The 18,909-nt window shown below is 46.6% G+C and overlaps 1 protein-coding gene across 1 annotated transcript in view; it reads left to right on the forward strand.

The window, feature by feature from the left end:
* The window catches only part of LOC311109308 (uncharacterized protein), a 98,877-nt gene that overhangs the window by 28,764 nt on the left and 51,204 nt on the right, over window positions 1-18,909 (forward strand). Inside the window, exons 4-5 of the mRNA XM_084152141.1 lie at window positions 483-599; window positions 6,841-8,145. Coding sequence (XP_084008267.1) covers window positions 483-599; window positions 6,841-8,145 — 1,422 coding nt within the window. The remainder of the gene's footprint in view (window positions 1-482; window positions 600-6,840; window positions 8,146-18,909) is intronic.

An 18,909-nucleotide genomic window follows, 5' to 3' on the forward strand; every position in this document is an offset into this window, starting at 1 on the left:
TGTCACTTTCTCGCTGTCTGTGGCATTTCGGACTGCACTCGCCTCAGAAAGTGTTGCTAGGCAGTCCTCATTCAGGAGAATGGGCCGTTGTTGATGAATAGAACTCAATTTTAGTGGGCCCCATTTTCACATGTCTCCGTCCCTCGATACAGCATCTGAAAGGCTTCGTTCTACATGAATCATCTTTCGAACTTTCCTCAATGAGCTCTTCAGATTGATAACGTCTCGTTCCGTCTGCCTGTACAATGACTAATGTTCAACCTATTCATTGGTCTCTCAGAGGTTGATCTGAGCTCTGATTGGTCCTGGTCTGTGTGACATTTGTCTGACTCAGGATCAGTTTAAAGCGGCTTTGGGCCTGTAGTCACAAAGCGTCTCAGACTAGAAGTGCTGATCTAGAATCAGGGGGGGGGCTGATCCTAGATCATGCTACTCTGAGACCCTTTGTGAGTACAGATGCTGATTGCATCTCTGTGTGGCAGGTTTCTCCCAGCCTGCCATGGGGGTGAATATGGACATGGGGACGGGGATGACTCCACTATCGGCAGAGAGGCCTCCCAGCATCGCTGAGCACCAGAAGCCCAAGGACATGTCTGCAGGTAGAGGGAAACACACACTAAGACACACACATCAATAACAGTGTCTACCTCAGTACCAAGTTACGTACCTCTCCAGGTTACGTACCTCTCAGTACCTACCAACATCTTAAGCCAGCTCTTAGGGCCTATGTGTATGTCTTTGAGTATGTCTGCCTGTCTGTCTGCCTGCCTGTCTATCTGTCTGTTTGTCTCTCCCTCTGCCTGTCTGTCTCTCCCTCTGCCTGTCTGTCTCTCCCTCTGCCTGTCTGTCTCTCTATCTGTACACCTGTCTGTCGCTCTCTGCCTGTCTGTCTCTCTGTCTGTCTGTCTCTCCCTCTGCCTGTTTGTCTCTCCCTCTGCCTGTCTGTCTCTCCCTCTGCCTGTCTGTCTCTCTCTCTCTGCCTGTCTGTCTCTCCCTCTGCCTGTCTGTCTCTCCCTCTGCCTGTCTGTCTCTCCCTCTGCCTGTTTGTCTCTCCCTCTGCCTGTCTGTCTCTCCCTCTGCCTGTTTGTCTCTCCCTCTGCCTGTCTGTCTCTCCCTCTGCCTGTCTGTCTCTCCCTCTGCCTGTCTGTCTCTCTCTCTCTGATTGTCTGTCTCTCTCTCTCTGTCTCTCTGTCTCTCTCTCTGTCGCTCTCTCTCTCTCTGCCTGTCTGTCGCTCTCTCTCTGCCTGTCTGTCTCTCTCTCTCTGTCTCTCTGTCTCTCTCTCTGTCGCTCTCTCTCTCTCTGCCTGTCTGTCTCTCTCTCTCTGTCTCTCTGTCTCTCTCTCTGTCGCTCTCTCTCTCTCTGCCTGTCTGTCGCTCTCTGCCTGTCTGTCTGTCTCTCTCTCTGTCGCTCTCTCTCTCTCTGCCTGTCTGTCTCTCTCTCTGTCTCTCTCTCTGTCACTCTCTGTCTCTCTGTCTGTCTGTCTGTCTGTCTGTCTGTCTGTCTGTCTGTCTGTCTGTCTGTCTGTCTGTCTGTCTGTCTGTCTGTCTGTCGCTCTCTGCCTGTCTGTATGTCTGCCTGTCTGTATGTCTGTCTGTCTGTATGTCGCTCTCTGCCTGTCTGTCTCTCTCTCTGCATGTCTGTCTGTCTGTCTGTCTGTCTGTCTGTCTGTCTGTCTGTCTGTCTGTTGCTCTCTGTCTGTCTGTCTGTCTGCCGCTCTCTGCCTGTCTGTATGTCTGTCTGTCTGTCTGTATGTCGCTCTCTGCCTGTCTGTCTCTCTCTCTGCCTGTCTGTCTCTCTCTCTGCATGTCTGTCTGTTTCTCTCTCTGTCTCTCTCTGTCTGTCTGTCTGTCTGTCTGTCTGTCTGTCTGTCTGTCTGTCTGTCTGTCTGTCTGTCTGTCTGTCTGTCTGTCTGTCTGTCTGTCTGTCTGTCTGTCTGTCTGTCTGTCTGTCTGTCTGTCTGTCTGTCTGTCTGTCTGTCTGTATATATCTCTGTCTGTCTGCCTATTGGGCATGCATGTATGGCATTTGTAAAAGTCAGTATGCACACTAGAGGGTGTGCCACGAAACCTGACTAGCCGATGCCATCTGTCAGCCCGGCCCATCCCCTCACCCCACTTATCCATCTGTCAGCCCGGCCCGTCCCCTCACCCCACTTATCCATCTGAATGTCTCATCATACCAGTGCCAGTATACCCAGCGGCAGCCAGCCCCTACCCCTCCTCCATACCTCATGCCCAGTTCAGTTGATGACTTCTGGGTTTTGGCTGAGGGCTTATGGGCTTAGGGCATCAGGCATACCCCCTGTGGGGTTCATCTCCCAGTCCTGTGTAGACTAGACTAGAGCATCCGCACCAATGGAACTTCTTTGCTAATGCCCTATCTTGTCCACTGAGGGGCGCTATAGCTAGAACTGTGGTTATCTCACTCCACTCACTGGGTGAAACCCCTGCTGGCAATACCTTACACCCCCAGTAGACCTCCGATGGTATAGAATACTGTATGTCATCATGTTTTGTCAGTCAGCATTCTCCTAATACCCCAGGGGTCACATGGCTATAGCACAGCTGAGACCCAGTGTCACTCTACTGCACAGGAAGTGATCTGCACCATGTCCCACTAGCCTGTTTGTGTGAAAGAGTTGTAGGCTGCAAGCAGATTGAAAGCCTGAGGGTGAAAGATAAACTTTGCAGGCATCTGTTCACAATCCTGCCTCTGGAGTGATTCCAGACTCCAGAGCTTGCCTGTGTAGAGAATAATTCATTCAGAACGCAATATGGCAAAACTGATTTGATCTGTACGATAACTGAATGCATATTGCGTTCATGTTTACCCCTGAAAGACTCTCTTGCTAGTAGTGAGGGGAAAAAAAAGTGTCCTGGCTGTTATGACTCAACAATGCAGCAAACCCCTCCCTAATCAGAGACACTCTACCTCATGGGAAGAATAACTACCACAACAATTAGCAAACAAAACAAGTCATTAAGTATTAATGTATTACGTCTTAGTCATGGTTATGGTGAGGTGCCTTATGTTTCCCTATGTTACCGTTAGCCTAGCATGCTAGTTAGCGAGGGGAAGGGATGGGAACCCAGTGGAGCAGAAGTGCTGCAGTGACTCCCAGTACATGCCAAACGGCATCCTCCCGCTGCATTAGTCATGGAGCCAGTCATCTGCAACCTGTGGTGATACTGTACGACACCCACACTCTGGTTCTGTACTTGGAGAGACCCACGACGGCTACCTTCCTGTTGCTGTACCATCACAGGAACAGCTCTCCAGTGCATTGGGGGAACAGCTCTCCAGTGCATTGGGGGAACGGCTCTAAGTGCTGCTTTATTGTCTCTCGCCTCTGCTCTAACATTATTACGTCAGTCTTGTTGTGTGTGTTTGGTTGATTCATGTAAAATATGACTCTCAAGAGAGAAACTTTATTGTGCACTACAAAGAGATGCTCCGTTTAGAATTCCAGTATTCAAAGGCCAGAGAGACAACTGGGGCAAATTGGTCCAGCCTTACTGGGTAATCACTTCCTCTAAATCCCTTCCTCCTCCATTGCTCCATCCCTCCATTCCTTCTATACTCAGAACGAGCACAGCTTTACTGAGCAACTTGGCGGCACGGGGCTCTAGAATTTAACTAGCTACCTCATCATTTCAAACAGTCCAGGGAAAGAAACAATCCTGTATCAATCAAGATATGATTGACCTTAATGGATGGCTATACTGTACTTTATAAACTGGGTGATTCGAGCCCTGAATGCTGATTGGCTGACAGCCGTGGTATATCAGACCATATACCACGGGTATGACAAAATATACATTTTTACTGCTCTAATTACGTTGGTAACCAGTTTATAATAGCAATAAGGCACCTCTGGGTTTGTGATTTATGGCCAATATACCACGGCTAAGGGCTGTATCCAGGCACTCCGCATTGCGTCGTGGTATATTGGCCATATACCACACCCCCTCGGGCTTTATTGCTTAAATCAAACTCCACCTCTGATTTACTGCATGATGTTGTTCTAGAAATGTAGAAAGATATTTTGTGTTTCCTGTTGCTATAATAGCATCATAGCTGTGTTTATGTTTGTGTGTTGTACTGTGTGTTGTACTGTGTTGTACTGTGTGTTGTACTGTGTTGTACTGTGTGTTGTACCTGTGTTGTACTGTGTGTTGTACTGTGTTGTACTCTGTGTTGTACTGTGTGTTGTACTGTGTTGTACTCTGTGTTGTACTGTGTTGTAATGTGTGTTGTACTGTGTGTTGTACTGTGTGTTGTACTGTGTGTTGTACTGTGTTGTACTGTGTTGTACTGTGTTGTATTGTGTGTTGTACTGTGTTGTACTCTGTGTTGTACTGTGTTGTACTGTGTGTTGTACTGTGTGTTGTACTGTGTTGTACTGTGTTGTACTGTGTTGTACTGTGTTGTACTGTGTGTTGTACTGTGTGTTGTACTGTGTTGTACTGTGTTGTACTCTGTGTTGTACTGTGTTGTACTGTGTGTTGTACTGTGTTGTACTGTGTTGTACTGTGTTGTACTGTGTGTTGTACTGTGTGTTGTACTGTGTGTTGTACTGTGTTGTACTGTGTTGTACTGTGTGTTGTACCTGTGTTGTACTGTGTTGTACTGTGTGTTGTACCTGTGTTGTACTGTGTTGTACTGTGTTGTACTGTGTTGTACTGTGTTGTACTGTGCCTGTTTCTGTGCGCTTTACCAATATCTGTGTTTATGTTTATATTTCTTGCATTCAATCACCCACTCACTATGAAGTAAACACATCTTTCTCCTCCTCCTAAAATCCCATTCAGTACTCCAGCATGTCCCTAGGGTAACACTGAGTCAGTACTCCAGCATGTCCCTAGGGTAACACTGAGTCTGTACTCCAACATGTCCCTAGGGTAACACTGAGTCAGTACTCCAACATGTCCCTAGGGTAACACTGAGTCAGTACTCCAGCATGTCCCTAGGGTAACACTGAGTCAGTACTCCAACATGTCCCTAGGGTAACACTGAGTCAGTACTCCAGCATGTCCCTAGGGTAACACTGAGTCAGTACTCCAACATGTCCCTAGGGTAACACTGAGTCAGTACTCCAACATGTCCCTAGGGTAACACTGAGTCAGTACTCCAACATGTCCCTAGGGTAACACTGAGTCAGTACTCCAACATGTCCCTAGGGTAACACTGAGTCTGTACTCCAACATGTCCCTAGGGTAACACTGAGTCAGTACTCCAGCATGTCCCTAGGGTAACACTGAGTCAGTACTCCAGCATGTCCCTAGGGTAACACTGAGTCAGTACTCCAACATGTCCCTAGGGTAACACTGAGTCAGTACTCCAACATGTCCCTAGGGTAACACTGAGTCAGTACTCCAACATGTCCCTAGGGTAACACTGAGTCAGTACTCCAACATGTCCCTAGGGTAACACTGAGTCAGTACTCCAACATGTCCCTAGGGTAACACTGAGTCAGTACTCCAGCATGTCCCTAGGGTAACACTGAGTCAGTACTCCAGCATGTCCCTAGGGTAACACTGAGTCAGTACTCCAGCATGTCCCTAGGGTAACACTGAGTCAGTACTCCAACATGTCCCTAGGGTAACACTGAGTCAGTACTCCAACATGTCCCTAGGGTAACACTGAGTCAGTACTCCAACATGTCCCTAGGGTAACACTGAGTCAGTACTCCAACATGTCCCTAGGGTAACACTGAGTCAGTACTCCAGCATGTCCCTAGGGTAACACTGAGTCAGTACTCCAACATGTCCCTAGGGTAACACTGAGTCAGTACTCCAACATGTCCCTAGGGTAACACTGAGTCAGTACTCCAACATGTCCCTAGGGTAACACTGAGTCAGTACTCCAACATGTCCCTAGGGTAACACTGAGTCAGTACTCCAGCATGTCCCTAGGGTAACACTGAGTCAGTACTCCAACATGTCCCTAGGGTAACACTGAGTCAGTACTCCAACATGTCCCTAGGGTAACACTGAGTCAGTACTCCAACATGTCCCTAGGGTAACACTGAGTCAGTACTCCAACATGTCCCTAGGGTAACACTGAGTCAGTACTCCAACATGTCCCTAGGGTAACACTGAGTCAGTACTCCAACATGTCCCTAGGGTAACACTGAGTCAGTACTCCAACATGTCCCTAGGGTAACACTGAGTCAGTACTCCAACATGTCCCTAGGGTAACACTGAGTCAGTACTCCAACATGTCCCTAGGGTAACACTGAGTCAGTACTCCAACATGTCCCTAGGGTAACACTGAGTCAGTACTCCAACATGTCCCTAGGGTAACACTGAGTCAGTACTCCAACATGTCCCTAGGGTAACACTGAGTCAGTACTCCAACATGTCCCTAGGGTAACACTGAGTCAGTACTCCAGCATGTCCCTAGGGTAACACTGAGTCAGTACTCCAGCATGTCCCTAGGGTAACACTGAGTCAGTACTCCAACATGTCCCTAGGGTAACACTGAGTCACAGTATTACCATTCAATCCCTCCCTGTGACTATTCATTAACACAGGGGTACTGGGGCAACGGGCCAATTAGAATGCCTGAGGGATTTATACCCATGTTGCATTTTGAGTGTTCAGTGGCAAATGACAAATTGCAGCCCCTGTATAGAGCCAGTTCAGTTACGTTGAGTGGACCTGTCTACAGCTGCACATTATGACTGTTACTACTCTCAGTTCTTAGACTGCACTGTTGAACATGGTTTTGAGGCCTTTGAAGTTCACGCTTTTGTCTGGATGAGAAATGCATTGCGAGAGCGAGTGAAAGAGTGTGTATATTTGTGTTTTAAACTCTCTTCCCTCTTCACACACGAGGTGCCCAGGGCGATGGCTGGCCAGACGAGGCTTGCATTCCCACCGACCTGCCGTTCACCCCAAGCGTCTCCACAGTGATCAGTCGCCATGCCAGCCACCTGGCGGCCAGCCCCGAAGAGGAGAGGGAGAGCAACGAGAAAAACGACTGCAAACAACAGCAGAAGAAGAAGAAGAAGAGGAGGCCCCGAGACGAGGTGTGTGACAGGGGCCAACCGGAGGCTCAGGCTGAGAACACACTCCTGTCAGAGGGCCACCACAGGGTCTCCCCCTGCAAGGACAGGGACAGGATGGAGGGGGGCTGGGAGCAGGAAGAGCCAGGGAGACGTGGAGGCAGGGGAAAGAGGGGCAAGAGCAGGAAGAAGCTTCCAGAAGAGTGGGGGTTTACCGCCGAGCTCCCTGAGGGGGTGTTAGACCAACTAGTGCCCCCCATCGCCCAGCCCCTGGAGAACCCCTACTCTAGCATAGGTAACATGGGGCTGATCCCTGCCAGTGAGGACTTCTACCCAGACGAGGGCCTCTTCCCTCCATCTCTCACCCAGGATCTGCTCTCTCTCATGGCCCCCACCTCCCCTCCACCGGCCATGGGCTGTGATCTCCTGCCCACCCTCCCCGTCTCCATGCCCACCAGTCAGGGAGACTTTTCACCCAAAGGCACCTTCCCCATGGCCCCGCATCCTGGAGACCCATTCACCGCCAGCTACCAAGACCTGCTCATGGATACAGAGACCGCCAGCCTGGGCAATAACAAAGAGGCCTTCTCCCCAACTTTTTCCCTAGATTCCCCAGTTCATGAGTCAGGGGTCAAAGTGATGTTTGATCATGAGACCTCAATGCAGGATGTCCATATGAAAGATGCCATGAGTTTTAGCCCCACACACCAACCAGATTGTGGCCTATCACCATTGGAGAAGCCCAGTGAGCTCACAGCGACCGCACCCCCTTTCTCCCCCTCCGACAGCTCCTGGCTCATCCTCGACTCCCACTGCAACAACAACAACGACTCCTTTGAGTTCAGTGACATCACTCCAGGGCGCCCCCTACCTGTGGGCTTGGCCTTCGACACACCCAGCCCAGTCCCCCTCCACTCCCCCAAAACCATACCTGAATTCTACCCCAGCGGGGGCAAAGAGGCCAAATCCCCATCACAGAAGATACCCAAGAAGTCCCGCTCCTCTTCCTCCCCCTCTCTCACCAAAAGCCCCACCTCCCCAGGGTCCGGCCTGAACCCCGCCGCCAAGCCCTTCTTCCCCAGCTTCGCCGACCCCACGGAGCCCCTCACCGTGGTGGTGGCCCCCATGTCTGAAGGTTTGTTGCAGTGGCATGTGCTCTCCACTAGGGGAATTAGAGGAGTCGACCAATACCTTGCATGGGCATGTGGTTCTACGTCTGGGCTGGGACCGAGCCAATAGCCCAGTCTAGACAGCCTGACTGACTAACACACGGGCTTTCCTGAAAAAGATCTGTCCGAGGGGCGTGGTTTGGTTTTTTGGGGAGTTTCCTCTTACCCACAAGGCACTGCTGTGTCTGGGCAGTGCTGGAGTGTTCTCATTAACCCCGTGTGGTCCAGGGTGTGCTACTAACCACCACACACCTCACCACATGCAGTGTCACCAGTTTCACTGGCAATTTCTTTCATCACCAAACCTTTCACTCTCTCTCTCTGTCTTCCTTCCTGCTGCATCCAGGTGTCTCTTTTAACAGTCTAGTGTATTGGAGGTCCATGACTTCTTCATGTCTTCTTCTTCTCTCTATTGAATTAACATTGTTTTCCTCCTTGCTGTCTCTTCTTTAGCTAACATTTCTTCCAGAGAGGAGCCTCTAAACCGTTCTCTGTGGATGTTTTGTCCAATCCACTGCAATGCATGACCGCTCACTAACCAAAACATGTCTGAATGAATATACACTCAAATCGGATCACATGTTGATTGTCATTACCTACTTCTCTCGTTCCATGTCCTGCCGATTTGTGTGTCCCTTCTGCCTCCACAACGGCCGCCACAACAGGTGAGTCAGAAATCTACGTGGTCTTTATGTGCGTAGAATGTGGGAAATAGATTGTGTAAATTTTTTAAAATAGATTGTAGGAAAGTCTTGCGTTGCAATGCACCACAGTGACACAAACTCTGCGAGGCAGGGCTGAAAACAGGTGGCTTGAGGCTGAATCCAAGGATAAATCAATGTGATAAGTCTGTCAGGGGTTGCAGGTGCTGTCGCTGTGACTATGTCCAGGCCGGGCTAGATATATACTATATACAGCAGCAGGTGGGGGACACTAGGACAGGAAATTGGAATACAGAATAGTATTGAGAGAGAGATTGTTTTAGGTACAGATGCTGCTGGAAGTGGTGTTGCAGGGCCAGTAGGAATATATCCCAATGCCCCAGTGGGGACATTGCCCTTTGTAGGGTGCCGTCTTTCGGATGGAACGTTAAACAGGTGTCCTGACTCTCTGTGGTCACTAAAGATCCTATGACACTTATCGCAAGAGTAGGGGTGTTAACCCCGGTGTCCTGGCTAAATTCCCAATCTGGCCCTCATACCATCATGACCACCTAATCATCCCCAGCTTCCAATTGGCTCATTAATCCCCCTTCCTCTCCCCTGTAATTATTCCCCAGGTTGTTGCTGTAAATGAGAATGTGTTCTCAATCAATTTACCTGGTAATTTTCTTTTAAACAAATAATCCAGATGTTGGCTAGCATCCCCTGGGTCTCCCGGGGTGTTCTGTGTGCTCTCTCCGAGGGCTGGGAGGGCTGAGTGAAGGTTAGCCGAACCCCCCCCACAGAGTCGCGTACATAAGCTGCCATATTCAGACCCAGAGAGCTGAGAGGGGTGAGGACTAGTAATGCGTGGGTTGACTCCGCGGTGAGGGAGGGTTTAAGGTCATTCAATATTGTGTGGATGAAGGGGGGAGTGAATAAAGAGAAAACAATACCTTTAAAAAAATCCATCAATGTATCATTCTTGTGCAATTTATATCTATAGGCTACATTGAGGTTGTTCTTTCATTATTTCAGGCTGTCTGGCATTAGTGAGTAAGCCTGAGCTTAGGAGCCTGCTGTAGGCCTACACACGCCAAACAGCCTGTATGCCAATCGCCAAATGTCTTTGGGAATGGGCAGAAAAGTACTACGTCGATCCACAAGTTTATGTTGATCCACAGAGGCAAAAAGGACAATGTGGGAGTTTAATTGAATAAGAGAAAAGCTATGAAATGTAGAGTTGAAGATAAAGAGAAGGGAGGGCCAGAAAAGTCATGTTTGGGAAAGATTTGGTGAAGTGGTAAAAGAGGATTATGTGTGATGATTGTGAGGCGCTATAGAAATTCAACAGTCATAAGACGGGGACTTCAAATAATCCTATGGCACGTCAAGGGAACTGTAGCCTACTGTGCAGATGGGTTAAATGAAATCTGAAATATGGACACTGACTGTAGATCAGTGGTGGGAAAAGTATCCAATTGTCATACTAAAAGTGAAAGTCACACAGTAAAATACTACTTGAGTAAAAGTGTAATACTTAAGTCTAATACTTAAGTGTCAAAAGTAAACGTAATTGCTAAAATATACTTAAGTATCAAAAGTAAAAGTATAAATCATTTCAAATTCCTTATATTAAGCAAACCAGACGGCACCATTTTCTTGTTTTTATTTATGGATAGCCAGGGGCACACTCCAACACTCAGACATAATTTACAAATGAAGCAATTGTGTTTAGCTAGTCTGTCAGATTAGAGGCAGTAGGGATGACCTGGGATGTTCTCTTGATAAGTGCGTCAATTGGACCATTTTCCTGTCCTGCTAAGCATTCAAAATGTTATGAGTACTTTTGTGTGTCAGGGAAAATGTATGGAGGAAAAATACAGAATTTTCTTTAGAAATGTAGTGAAGTAAAAGTTGACAAAAATATAAATAGTAAAGTAAAGTACAGATACCCATAAAAACTACTTAAGTAGTACTTTAAAGTATTTTTTACTTAAGTACTTTACAACACTGCTGTAGGTCTAAAACCTCTCACATAGCCTTAATATTAACTCTTGCAGAATTCTTGCAGTAAAATGATACGCTAAATTTTGACTCGAGGACAGACGTGGATAAATATGATTTATTTCTTTCAGCATCTTGAGAGAATGTGAATGCGCAGTTAGATACCGTCTGTAGAGGTGCTATCTTTATCAGCACCATAAAAGCTGATAGTATTTCAATCACATAAAATATGTAAACAAGCCAAACTTAAATCTTATCAGAAACTGGACATTTTCACAGCTTTCTATTTGCTTATAACGGGTCATACTGATGTCATTCTGACATTTTGCACAGAAAATATTTCCAGTTGTTAGTTTTGCTATTGCATTTTCTCCCAGGTCCCTAAACGTATTTTGCTCCGCGAAAGAAGCAGAGATGACAGAGAAAACTTAACTGATGTCAGCTACATTGAAGCATTCATTCTATCGATTTTAATATGACATTATTCTGGTGAGCAAGGCTTTATTTAGTCTTCTAGGTCAACATATAACAGAAGAGAAGCTGCATGTATCTAATTATAGACAAGTTGACTAACAAATAGCCTACCAACATGTCGGAAATTATAAGCAGAAACATATCTAAATCGTCAAAAAATATTTCCGCCGTCTCTGACTGTAGCCTACAGCGCATTTTCTATATTTGTGGATTAGGGTCGGGTGCAGGCCTCAGATTTTCACTTTATCACATATAGTTGGGCGGTTGCAGATGGGTTATTAGCAATTGCGGGTGGGTGCGGGTGAACAAACAGCTGACCCGCACACCACTAGTAAGTACCCTGTGCGCCCCCTCTAACCCCCCCCTCTACCCCTCCCTCCCAGGCAACTTGCCCAGAATGCACTGCAGTCAGAATAGTATCATACAATAAGGGACAGAACTTTCAGCACTCTTGACTCTCTCTGCAGTTTCACAATATTTCTTCCATGTACATAATGAAGATACCGGAAATGTGTTTAAACACCTCTCCCGTTTACATTTTAGTCATTTAGCAGACGCTCTTATCCAGAGCGACTTACAGATAGTGAATACATTTTTTTTTTATACTGGCCCCCCGTGGGAATCAAACCCACAACCCTGGCGTTGCAAACGCCATGCTCTATCAACTGAGCTACATCCCTGCCGGCCATTCCCTCCCCTACCCTGGACGACGCTGTGTTAATTGTGCGCCGCCCATGAGTCTCCCGGTCGCGGCCGGCTGCGACAGAGCCTGGATTCGAACCAGGATCTCTAGTGACACAGTTAGCACTGCGATGCAGTGCCTTAGACCACTGCGCCACTCAGGAGTTCTAGTGCAATTGAGCCAGTAAACGAAAGGTTGCTGGCTCGAATCCCCGAGCTGACAAGGTAAAAATCTGTTGTTCTGCCCCAGAGCAAGGCAGCCCTACGCACGTCTCTGATTCAGAGGTGTTGGGTTAAATGCGGAGGACACATTTCAGTTGAATGCGTTCAGTTGTACAACTGACGAGGGATCCCCTTTACCTATCCATTCATCCGGTGGCGCCGACTGACATCAGACGAAGTACAAGACGCTCACAGGAGCAAGTGGTAAACAAACATTGCAGTCAGTTTTTTATCAGTATTTTACATTTAAGTCATTTAGCAGACGCTCTTATCCAGAGCGACTTACAGGAGCAATTAGGGTTAAGTGCCTTGCTTAAGGGCACATCGACAGATTTTTCACCTAGTCAGCTCGGGGATTAGAACCAGCGACCTTTCGGTTACTGGCACAACGCTCTTACCCACTAAGCTACCTGCCGCCCCGTCATGCCCCTCAAGATACAGCTGCCACATTCACAGCCAATTAGATGCATAACTCACAGCCAACCTTCACCATAAGATGCCTACTTCCCAAACGACACACATGTATTTATTTGTATATTTTGGCCTCAGGGTTCCTCTGTAATGAAGAGTTATGACAGTCGCGACACCTCCGATTCGCTTTGGAGAAATTGTCCGCCGAGTAGCTTGTGAAATATTTATGTTTATGCGGGCGCCACGGTGAGCTGCCGGGTATATAAATAGATCGTTGACATGCGGCGTTAAAGCGAAGGCTCAGCGGGAACCACTGGGATTTAATGAAGAAGCGGACGGGGAGATTTACCGTCACATCACGCATCGTGTCCTATCTGTCGCATCGTCAATGGGCTCGGTGCAGACAGAGATTCATTGTGATGAGACGTGAGCCCGTTATTGACCTGTGGAGATAGATAGGGCAACAATGGAGTGTGTAAACGGACTATTAAACATTTTTTGATAAATGTCCCCAAAATAAAAAGTGCTTTATTTGGTCTGGCACCTTGAATCAGCCATCGCAGCCATCTACAAGGGTAACACAACATGGGGGGATGAAATAACAGACTTTTAAAAGTTGCGTTCTGTTCTTTGAGATGAATAGCTTGATTTGCGTTTGTGTGTTTTTGGGGGCAGACACAGCTGTCTCTGTTGCCCCTCTGTAATTTGTCCTCTTTGTCAGTGTGCCGGGGTGGAGCTGTGTCACTGAGGGTGCTATTTAGGACCTGTAGGAGACAGGGCCGCTGTGTCCCATCCCATCCCTCACCCAGCATGCTATTTCTCTGGGGATGAGCGGTGGGATGAGCCCAACAGCAGTCTGTGTGTGTCATATGTGTGTGTCATCAGTGCATGTCATCTGTGTGTGTCGTCCATAGAAATAAGAATGAATAGAACGGGCTTGGAAGCTCTAACCCTGGCAATTGACTGGTAAACTCATTGGTACACTCGCAATGGCTGCCTGGTATTATGATGCAATAATTTCCATGGTATTTTGGAATGTACTATCAACTGATGCTGAATTGCCATGGGAATGTAGAATGTTCATTGAAATGATGCTAACTGATGTGGCTCATGCGATGGAATGTATTTTTTGTAATGTCAGTTGAATTGACTCAACAAATCACAGTACAGATTGAAGGGTACACTTTCTGTTTTTACTTCCTGGCATGGGTACACTCAAAATGGCTGCCAGTCATGCCATCATTGACTTGAATGGAGAAGCCCTTTCTACTTATTCTTATATCTAGGGCTGGGAGATGTGGCCAAAATATCATATCATGGTATTCTTCAAACTTGATGGTATTTTATGTTTTTGAATAATAAAAGTTCTAAATTTGCTTTATGAGTAATGTGTGATCTTATGGCGGCAACACATACATTCTAAGTTATTTCAATGGGTCTTTCTCCATTCTAATTGTTTTATACTGTTAAATTCAACTTCAACCTAAAATAATTTCCTGCATTTCCTGCAATCATTTGAGATCATTTCCACACTGCCACGTAAGGCTGCACGATATGGCCAAAGGAAAAATAGTCTGGGTAGCCATGATTAGCTGTTCAGGAGTCTTATGGCTTGGAGGTAGAAGCTGTTGTGAAGTCTTTTGGACCTAGACTTGGAACTCCGGTACCGCTTGCCATGCGGTAGCAGGGAGAACAGTCTATGACTAGGGTGGCTGGAGTCTTTGACAATTTTGAGGGCCTTCCTCTGACACCGCCTAGTATAGAGGTCCTGGATGGCAGGAAGCTTGGCCCCAGTGATGTACTGGGCCGTACGCACTACCCTCTGTAGTGCCTTGCGGTTGGAGGCCGAGCAGTTGCCATACCAGGCGGTGATGCAACCAGTCAGGATGTTCTCAATGGTGCAGCTGTATAATTTTTTGAGGATCTGAGGACCTGACCTCCTCCCTATAGGCTGTCTCATCGTTGTCGGTGATCAGGCCTACCACTGTTGTGTCGTCGGCAAACTTAATGATGGTGTTGGAGTCGTGCCTGGCCTTGCAGTCATGGGTGAACAGGGAGTACAGGAGGGGACTGAGCACGCACCCCTGAGGGGCCCCCGTGTTGAGGATCAGTGTGGCAGATGTGTTGTTACCTACCCTTACCACCTGGGGGCGGCCCGTCAGGAAGTCCAGGATCCAGTTGCAGAGGGAGGTGTTTAGTCCCAGGATCCTTAGCTTAGTGATGAGCTTTGAGGGCACTATGGTGTTGAATGCTGAGCTGTAGTCAATGAATAGCATTCTCACGTAGGTGTTCCTCTTGTCCAGGTGGGAAAGGGCCGTGTGGAGTGCAATAGAGATTGCATCATCTGTGGATCTGTTGGGGCGGTATGCAAATTGAAGTGGGTCTAGGGTTTCTGGGATAATGGTGTTGATGTGAGCCATGACCAGCCTTTCAAAGCACTTCATGGCTACAGACAGACGTCAGTGCTACGGGTCGGTAGTCATTTAGGCAGGTTATCTTAGTGTCCTTGGGCACGGGGACTATGGTGGTCTGCTTGAAACATGTTGGTATTACAGACTCAGTCAGGGACATGTTGAAAATGTCAGTGAAGACACTTGCCAGATGGTCAGCACATGCTCGGAGTACACGTCCTGGTAATCCGTCTGGCCCTGCGGCCTTGTGAATGTTGACCTGCTTAAAAGTCTTACTCACATCGGCTACAGAGAGCGTGATCACATAGTCATCCGGAACAGCTGGTGCTCTCATACATGCTTCATACATGCTCGTCTGGAAGTCTTGTGTCACTGGGCAGCTCGCGGCTGTGCTTCCCTTTGTAGTCTGTAATAGTTTTCAAGCCCTGCCACATCCGACGAGCGTCAGAGCCGGTGTAGTACGATTCAATCTTAGTCCTGTATTGACTCTTTGCCTGTTTGATGGTTCGTCGGAGGGCATAGCGGGATTTCTTATCATCGTCTGGGTTAGAGTCCCGCTCCTTGAAAGCGGCAGCTCTACCCTTTAGCTCAGTGCGGATGTTGCCTGTAATCCATGGCTTCTGGTTGGGGTATGTACGTACGGTCACTGTGGGGACGATATCATCGATGCACTTATAGATGAAGCCAGTGACTGATGTGGTGTACTCCTCAATGCTATCTGAAGAATCCTAGAACATGTTCCAGTCTGTGCTAGCAAAACAGTCTTGTAGCTTAGCATCTGCGTCATCTGACCACTTTTTCATTAACCGAGTCACTGGTGCTTCCTGCTTTAGTTTTTGCTTATAAGCAGGAATCAGTAGGATTGAGTTATGGTCAGATTTGCCAAATGGAGGGCGAGGGAGAGCTTTGTATGCGTCTCTGTGTGTGGAGTAAAGGTGGTCTAGAGTTTTTTTTCCTCTGGTTGCACATTTAACATGCTGGTAGAAATGAGGTAGAACGGATTTAAGTTTCCCTGCATTAAAGTCCCCGGCCACTGGGGGCCCTGCCTCTGGATGAGCGTTTTCCTGTTCACTTATGGCCTTATACAGCTCATTCAGTGCAATCTTAATGCCAGCATTGGTTTGTGTTGGTAAATAGACAGCTTTGAAAAATATAGATGAAAACTCTCTTGGTAAATAGTGTGGTCTACAGCTTATCATAAGATACTCTACCTCAGGTGAGCAAAACCTCAAGACTTCCTTAGTATTTGATTATGTGCACCATATTTGATATTGCCAACATATTCATGCTTCACCTATTCCTCTTTGATTTAGAAGATACTGTTGCACAAACAACATGCTGATTTAGGTCTACACCAGCACTGGTATCGGGCTGTATTAGCTAGCTATGTTTGCTCTGACTCAATACATGTATTAGCTAGCTAGCCAGCTAACTAGCGATTAGCATTAGCGGCTAACACGATTTAGCTCAAACTTGCTAAGAAAATACAAAATAGCTGTTTGCAGATGTAACACACACAAACTAATAGTGTAATTCTAGAACGTTTGTGGATTTATATTAAGAAGCAAAGTGGAAACAACATAGTTGTCATCAACATTTCTGCATGTGCTGCATTGTCTCGTGGTCAGGGTTGCCAGGTCCAGCTCAAATTTGTAGACAAATTACCCCTCAAAACCCTCCCATAAGGCCTGTAAACTAGCCCAAAGAATATTTGCGCAGCAAGAGAGGAGTTGCCACAATTATCCAATAAACCCTTTTTCCATAACGCTATTGAGCGAATTAAGAAGGAAAATCAACGTCGTTTTCCAATGCTTTGTCGCCATTATATCAGTTTTAGCGCGTTCATATGTTTTTTGGAAATAGGTGTCTACCTACCTACAACTGGTAAAAAGTTGTCAAGACGTGCGCGTGTGATGCTCTGTCTCCGTGACTCTCACGTGACCCCTCCCACTCTCATTCACTCAGTAACAGCCTGCACACCGCCTGATAGTCAGCAGCAGTAGGTCACAGTGAAATCTACTTATTTTTATTTATTTTTGGTGTATTATTTCTTTCAGATAAATGCCATGGTGGCCGCGGTGCAATTTAGAAGTAGCCCAAAAACCCGCAACTCGCGAGCAATACATTTTCACCTGCGACATCGTTTTCAAAGTAGCCCAGGAAAACCGCAAACATGACAACACGGTTCCTGGTTAAGCAACAACAAATGCGCTCCTTGAGTGACAGGGGGCGGGGCTAGGTCTGGAAAGCGGCATGGAGAGAGAGCTGAGAGGGATGACTGAAGTAGCGTGTAAACTATAAAAATGGACGTTACACACAGCGTATCACATTTAACAAACCATTCAAATACAGTAGAAACCCAAACCGGTCTGTGCATCAATACCGGTATATAGTAAAATGTGGGATACCGCCCAGCCATACTTATTTCTATGTTATCGTCTGTGTACGTGTGTTCTGTGTCTGATGTTTTGCTCACTACGCATATGAGTGGAAAAGTGCTCCGTTAGTTCAGGGCAAAGATTTGCAAGTCCAGAGCAGTCCCCTGTGTGTTGTTATGTGTGTTTAGATGGAGGTAGTCTGGCCTTGTTCCCCCTCATCACCTGTTTGGTAGTCTGACCTTGTTCCCCCTCATCACCTGTTTGGTAGTCTGACCTTGTTCCCCCTCATCACCTGTTTGGTAGTCTGACCTTGTTCCCCCTCATCACCTTTCTGGTAGTCTGACCTTGTTCCCCCTCATCACCTTTCTGGTAGTCTGAGGGGTGAAGAACACAGTAGATCAGAGGGGTGAGGGTGATACGGAATACCCCCAGGACCTAATTGTACATCAAGACACATATCTCTATTCTACATGTTTTCATTACTAACGTTGTGATTCTCAAAAAACATATAGTACTTTATCCTTTTGGTTTGAAATGCCTTAGCTGGTTTTTGATACATAACAAAATGACGATTGTATCTCACTCAACTGGCTTTTGTAGATACAATTTGGTTCATTTGGCTATACTGAAAGTGCAAGGTTTTTCTTTCCAATCACCTATTATAACACTGCTAAGGATGGGTTGATGCCCAATTTTCCACATTTTGTTGTTTCATCCTGAATTTAAAATGTATTCAATTGAGATTTTGTGTCACTGGCCTACATACAATACCCCATAATGTAAATTTACAAATTAATTAAAAATGAAAAGCTGAAATGTCTTGAGTCAATAAGTATTAAATCCCTTTGTTATGGAAAGCCTAAATAAGTTCAGGAGTAAAAATGTGCTTAACAAGTCACATAATAAGTTGCATGGACTCACTCTGTGTGCAATAATAATAGTGTTTTCTCTACCCCACACATATAATTATATGTAAGATCCCTCAGTCGAGCAGTGAATTTCAAACACAGATTCAACATTACATTTACATTTTTAGTCATTTAGCAGACACTCTTCTCCAGAGCGACTTACAGGAGCAATTAGGGTTAAGTGCCTTGCTCAAGGGCACATCGACAGATTTTTCACCTAGTCAGCTCCACAAAGACCAGGGGGCTTTTCCAATGCCTCGCAAAAAAGGGCACCTATTGGTAGATAAAAAAATAAAAAGCAGACATTGAATATCCCTTTGAGCATGGTAAAGTTATTCATTACACTTTGGATGGTGTATCAATACACCCAGTCACTACAAAGATACAAGCGTCCTTCTTAACTCAGTTGCCGGAGAGGAAGGAAACCGCTCAGGGATTTTACAATGAGGCCAATGGTGACTTTAAAACAGTTACACGGTTTAATGGCTGTGATAGGAGAAAACTGAGGATGGATCAACAACATTGTAGTTACTCCACAATACTAACCTAAATGACATAGTGAAAATATTCCAAAACATGCATCCTGTTTGCAATAAG

The sequence above is a fragment of the Coregonus lavaretus genome, assembly GCF_964263955.1.
Source record: "Coregonus lavaretus genome assembly, chromosome: 34".
NCBI classification, from domain to species: Eukaryota; Metazoa; Chordata; class Actinopteri; order Salmoniformes; family Salmonidae; genus Coregonus; species Coregonus lavaretus.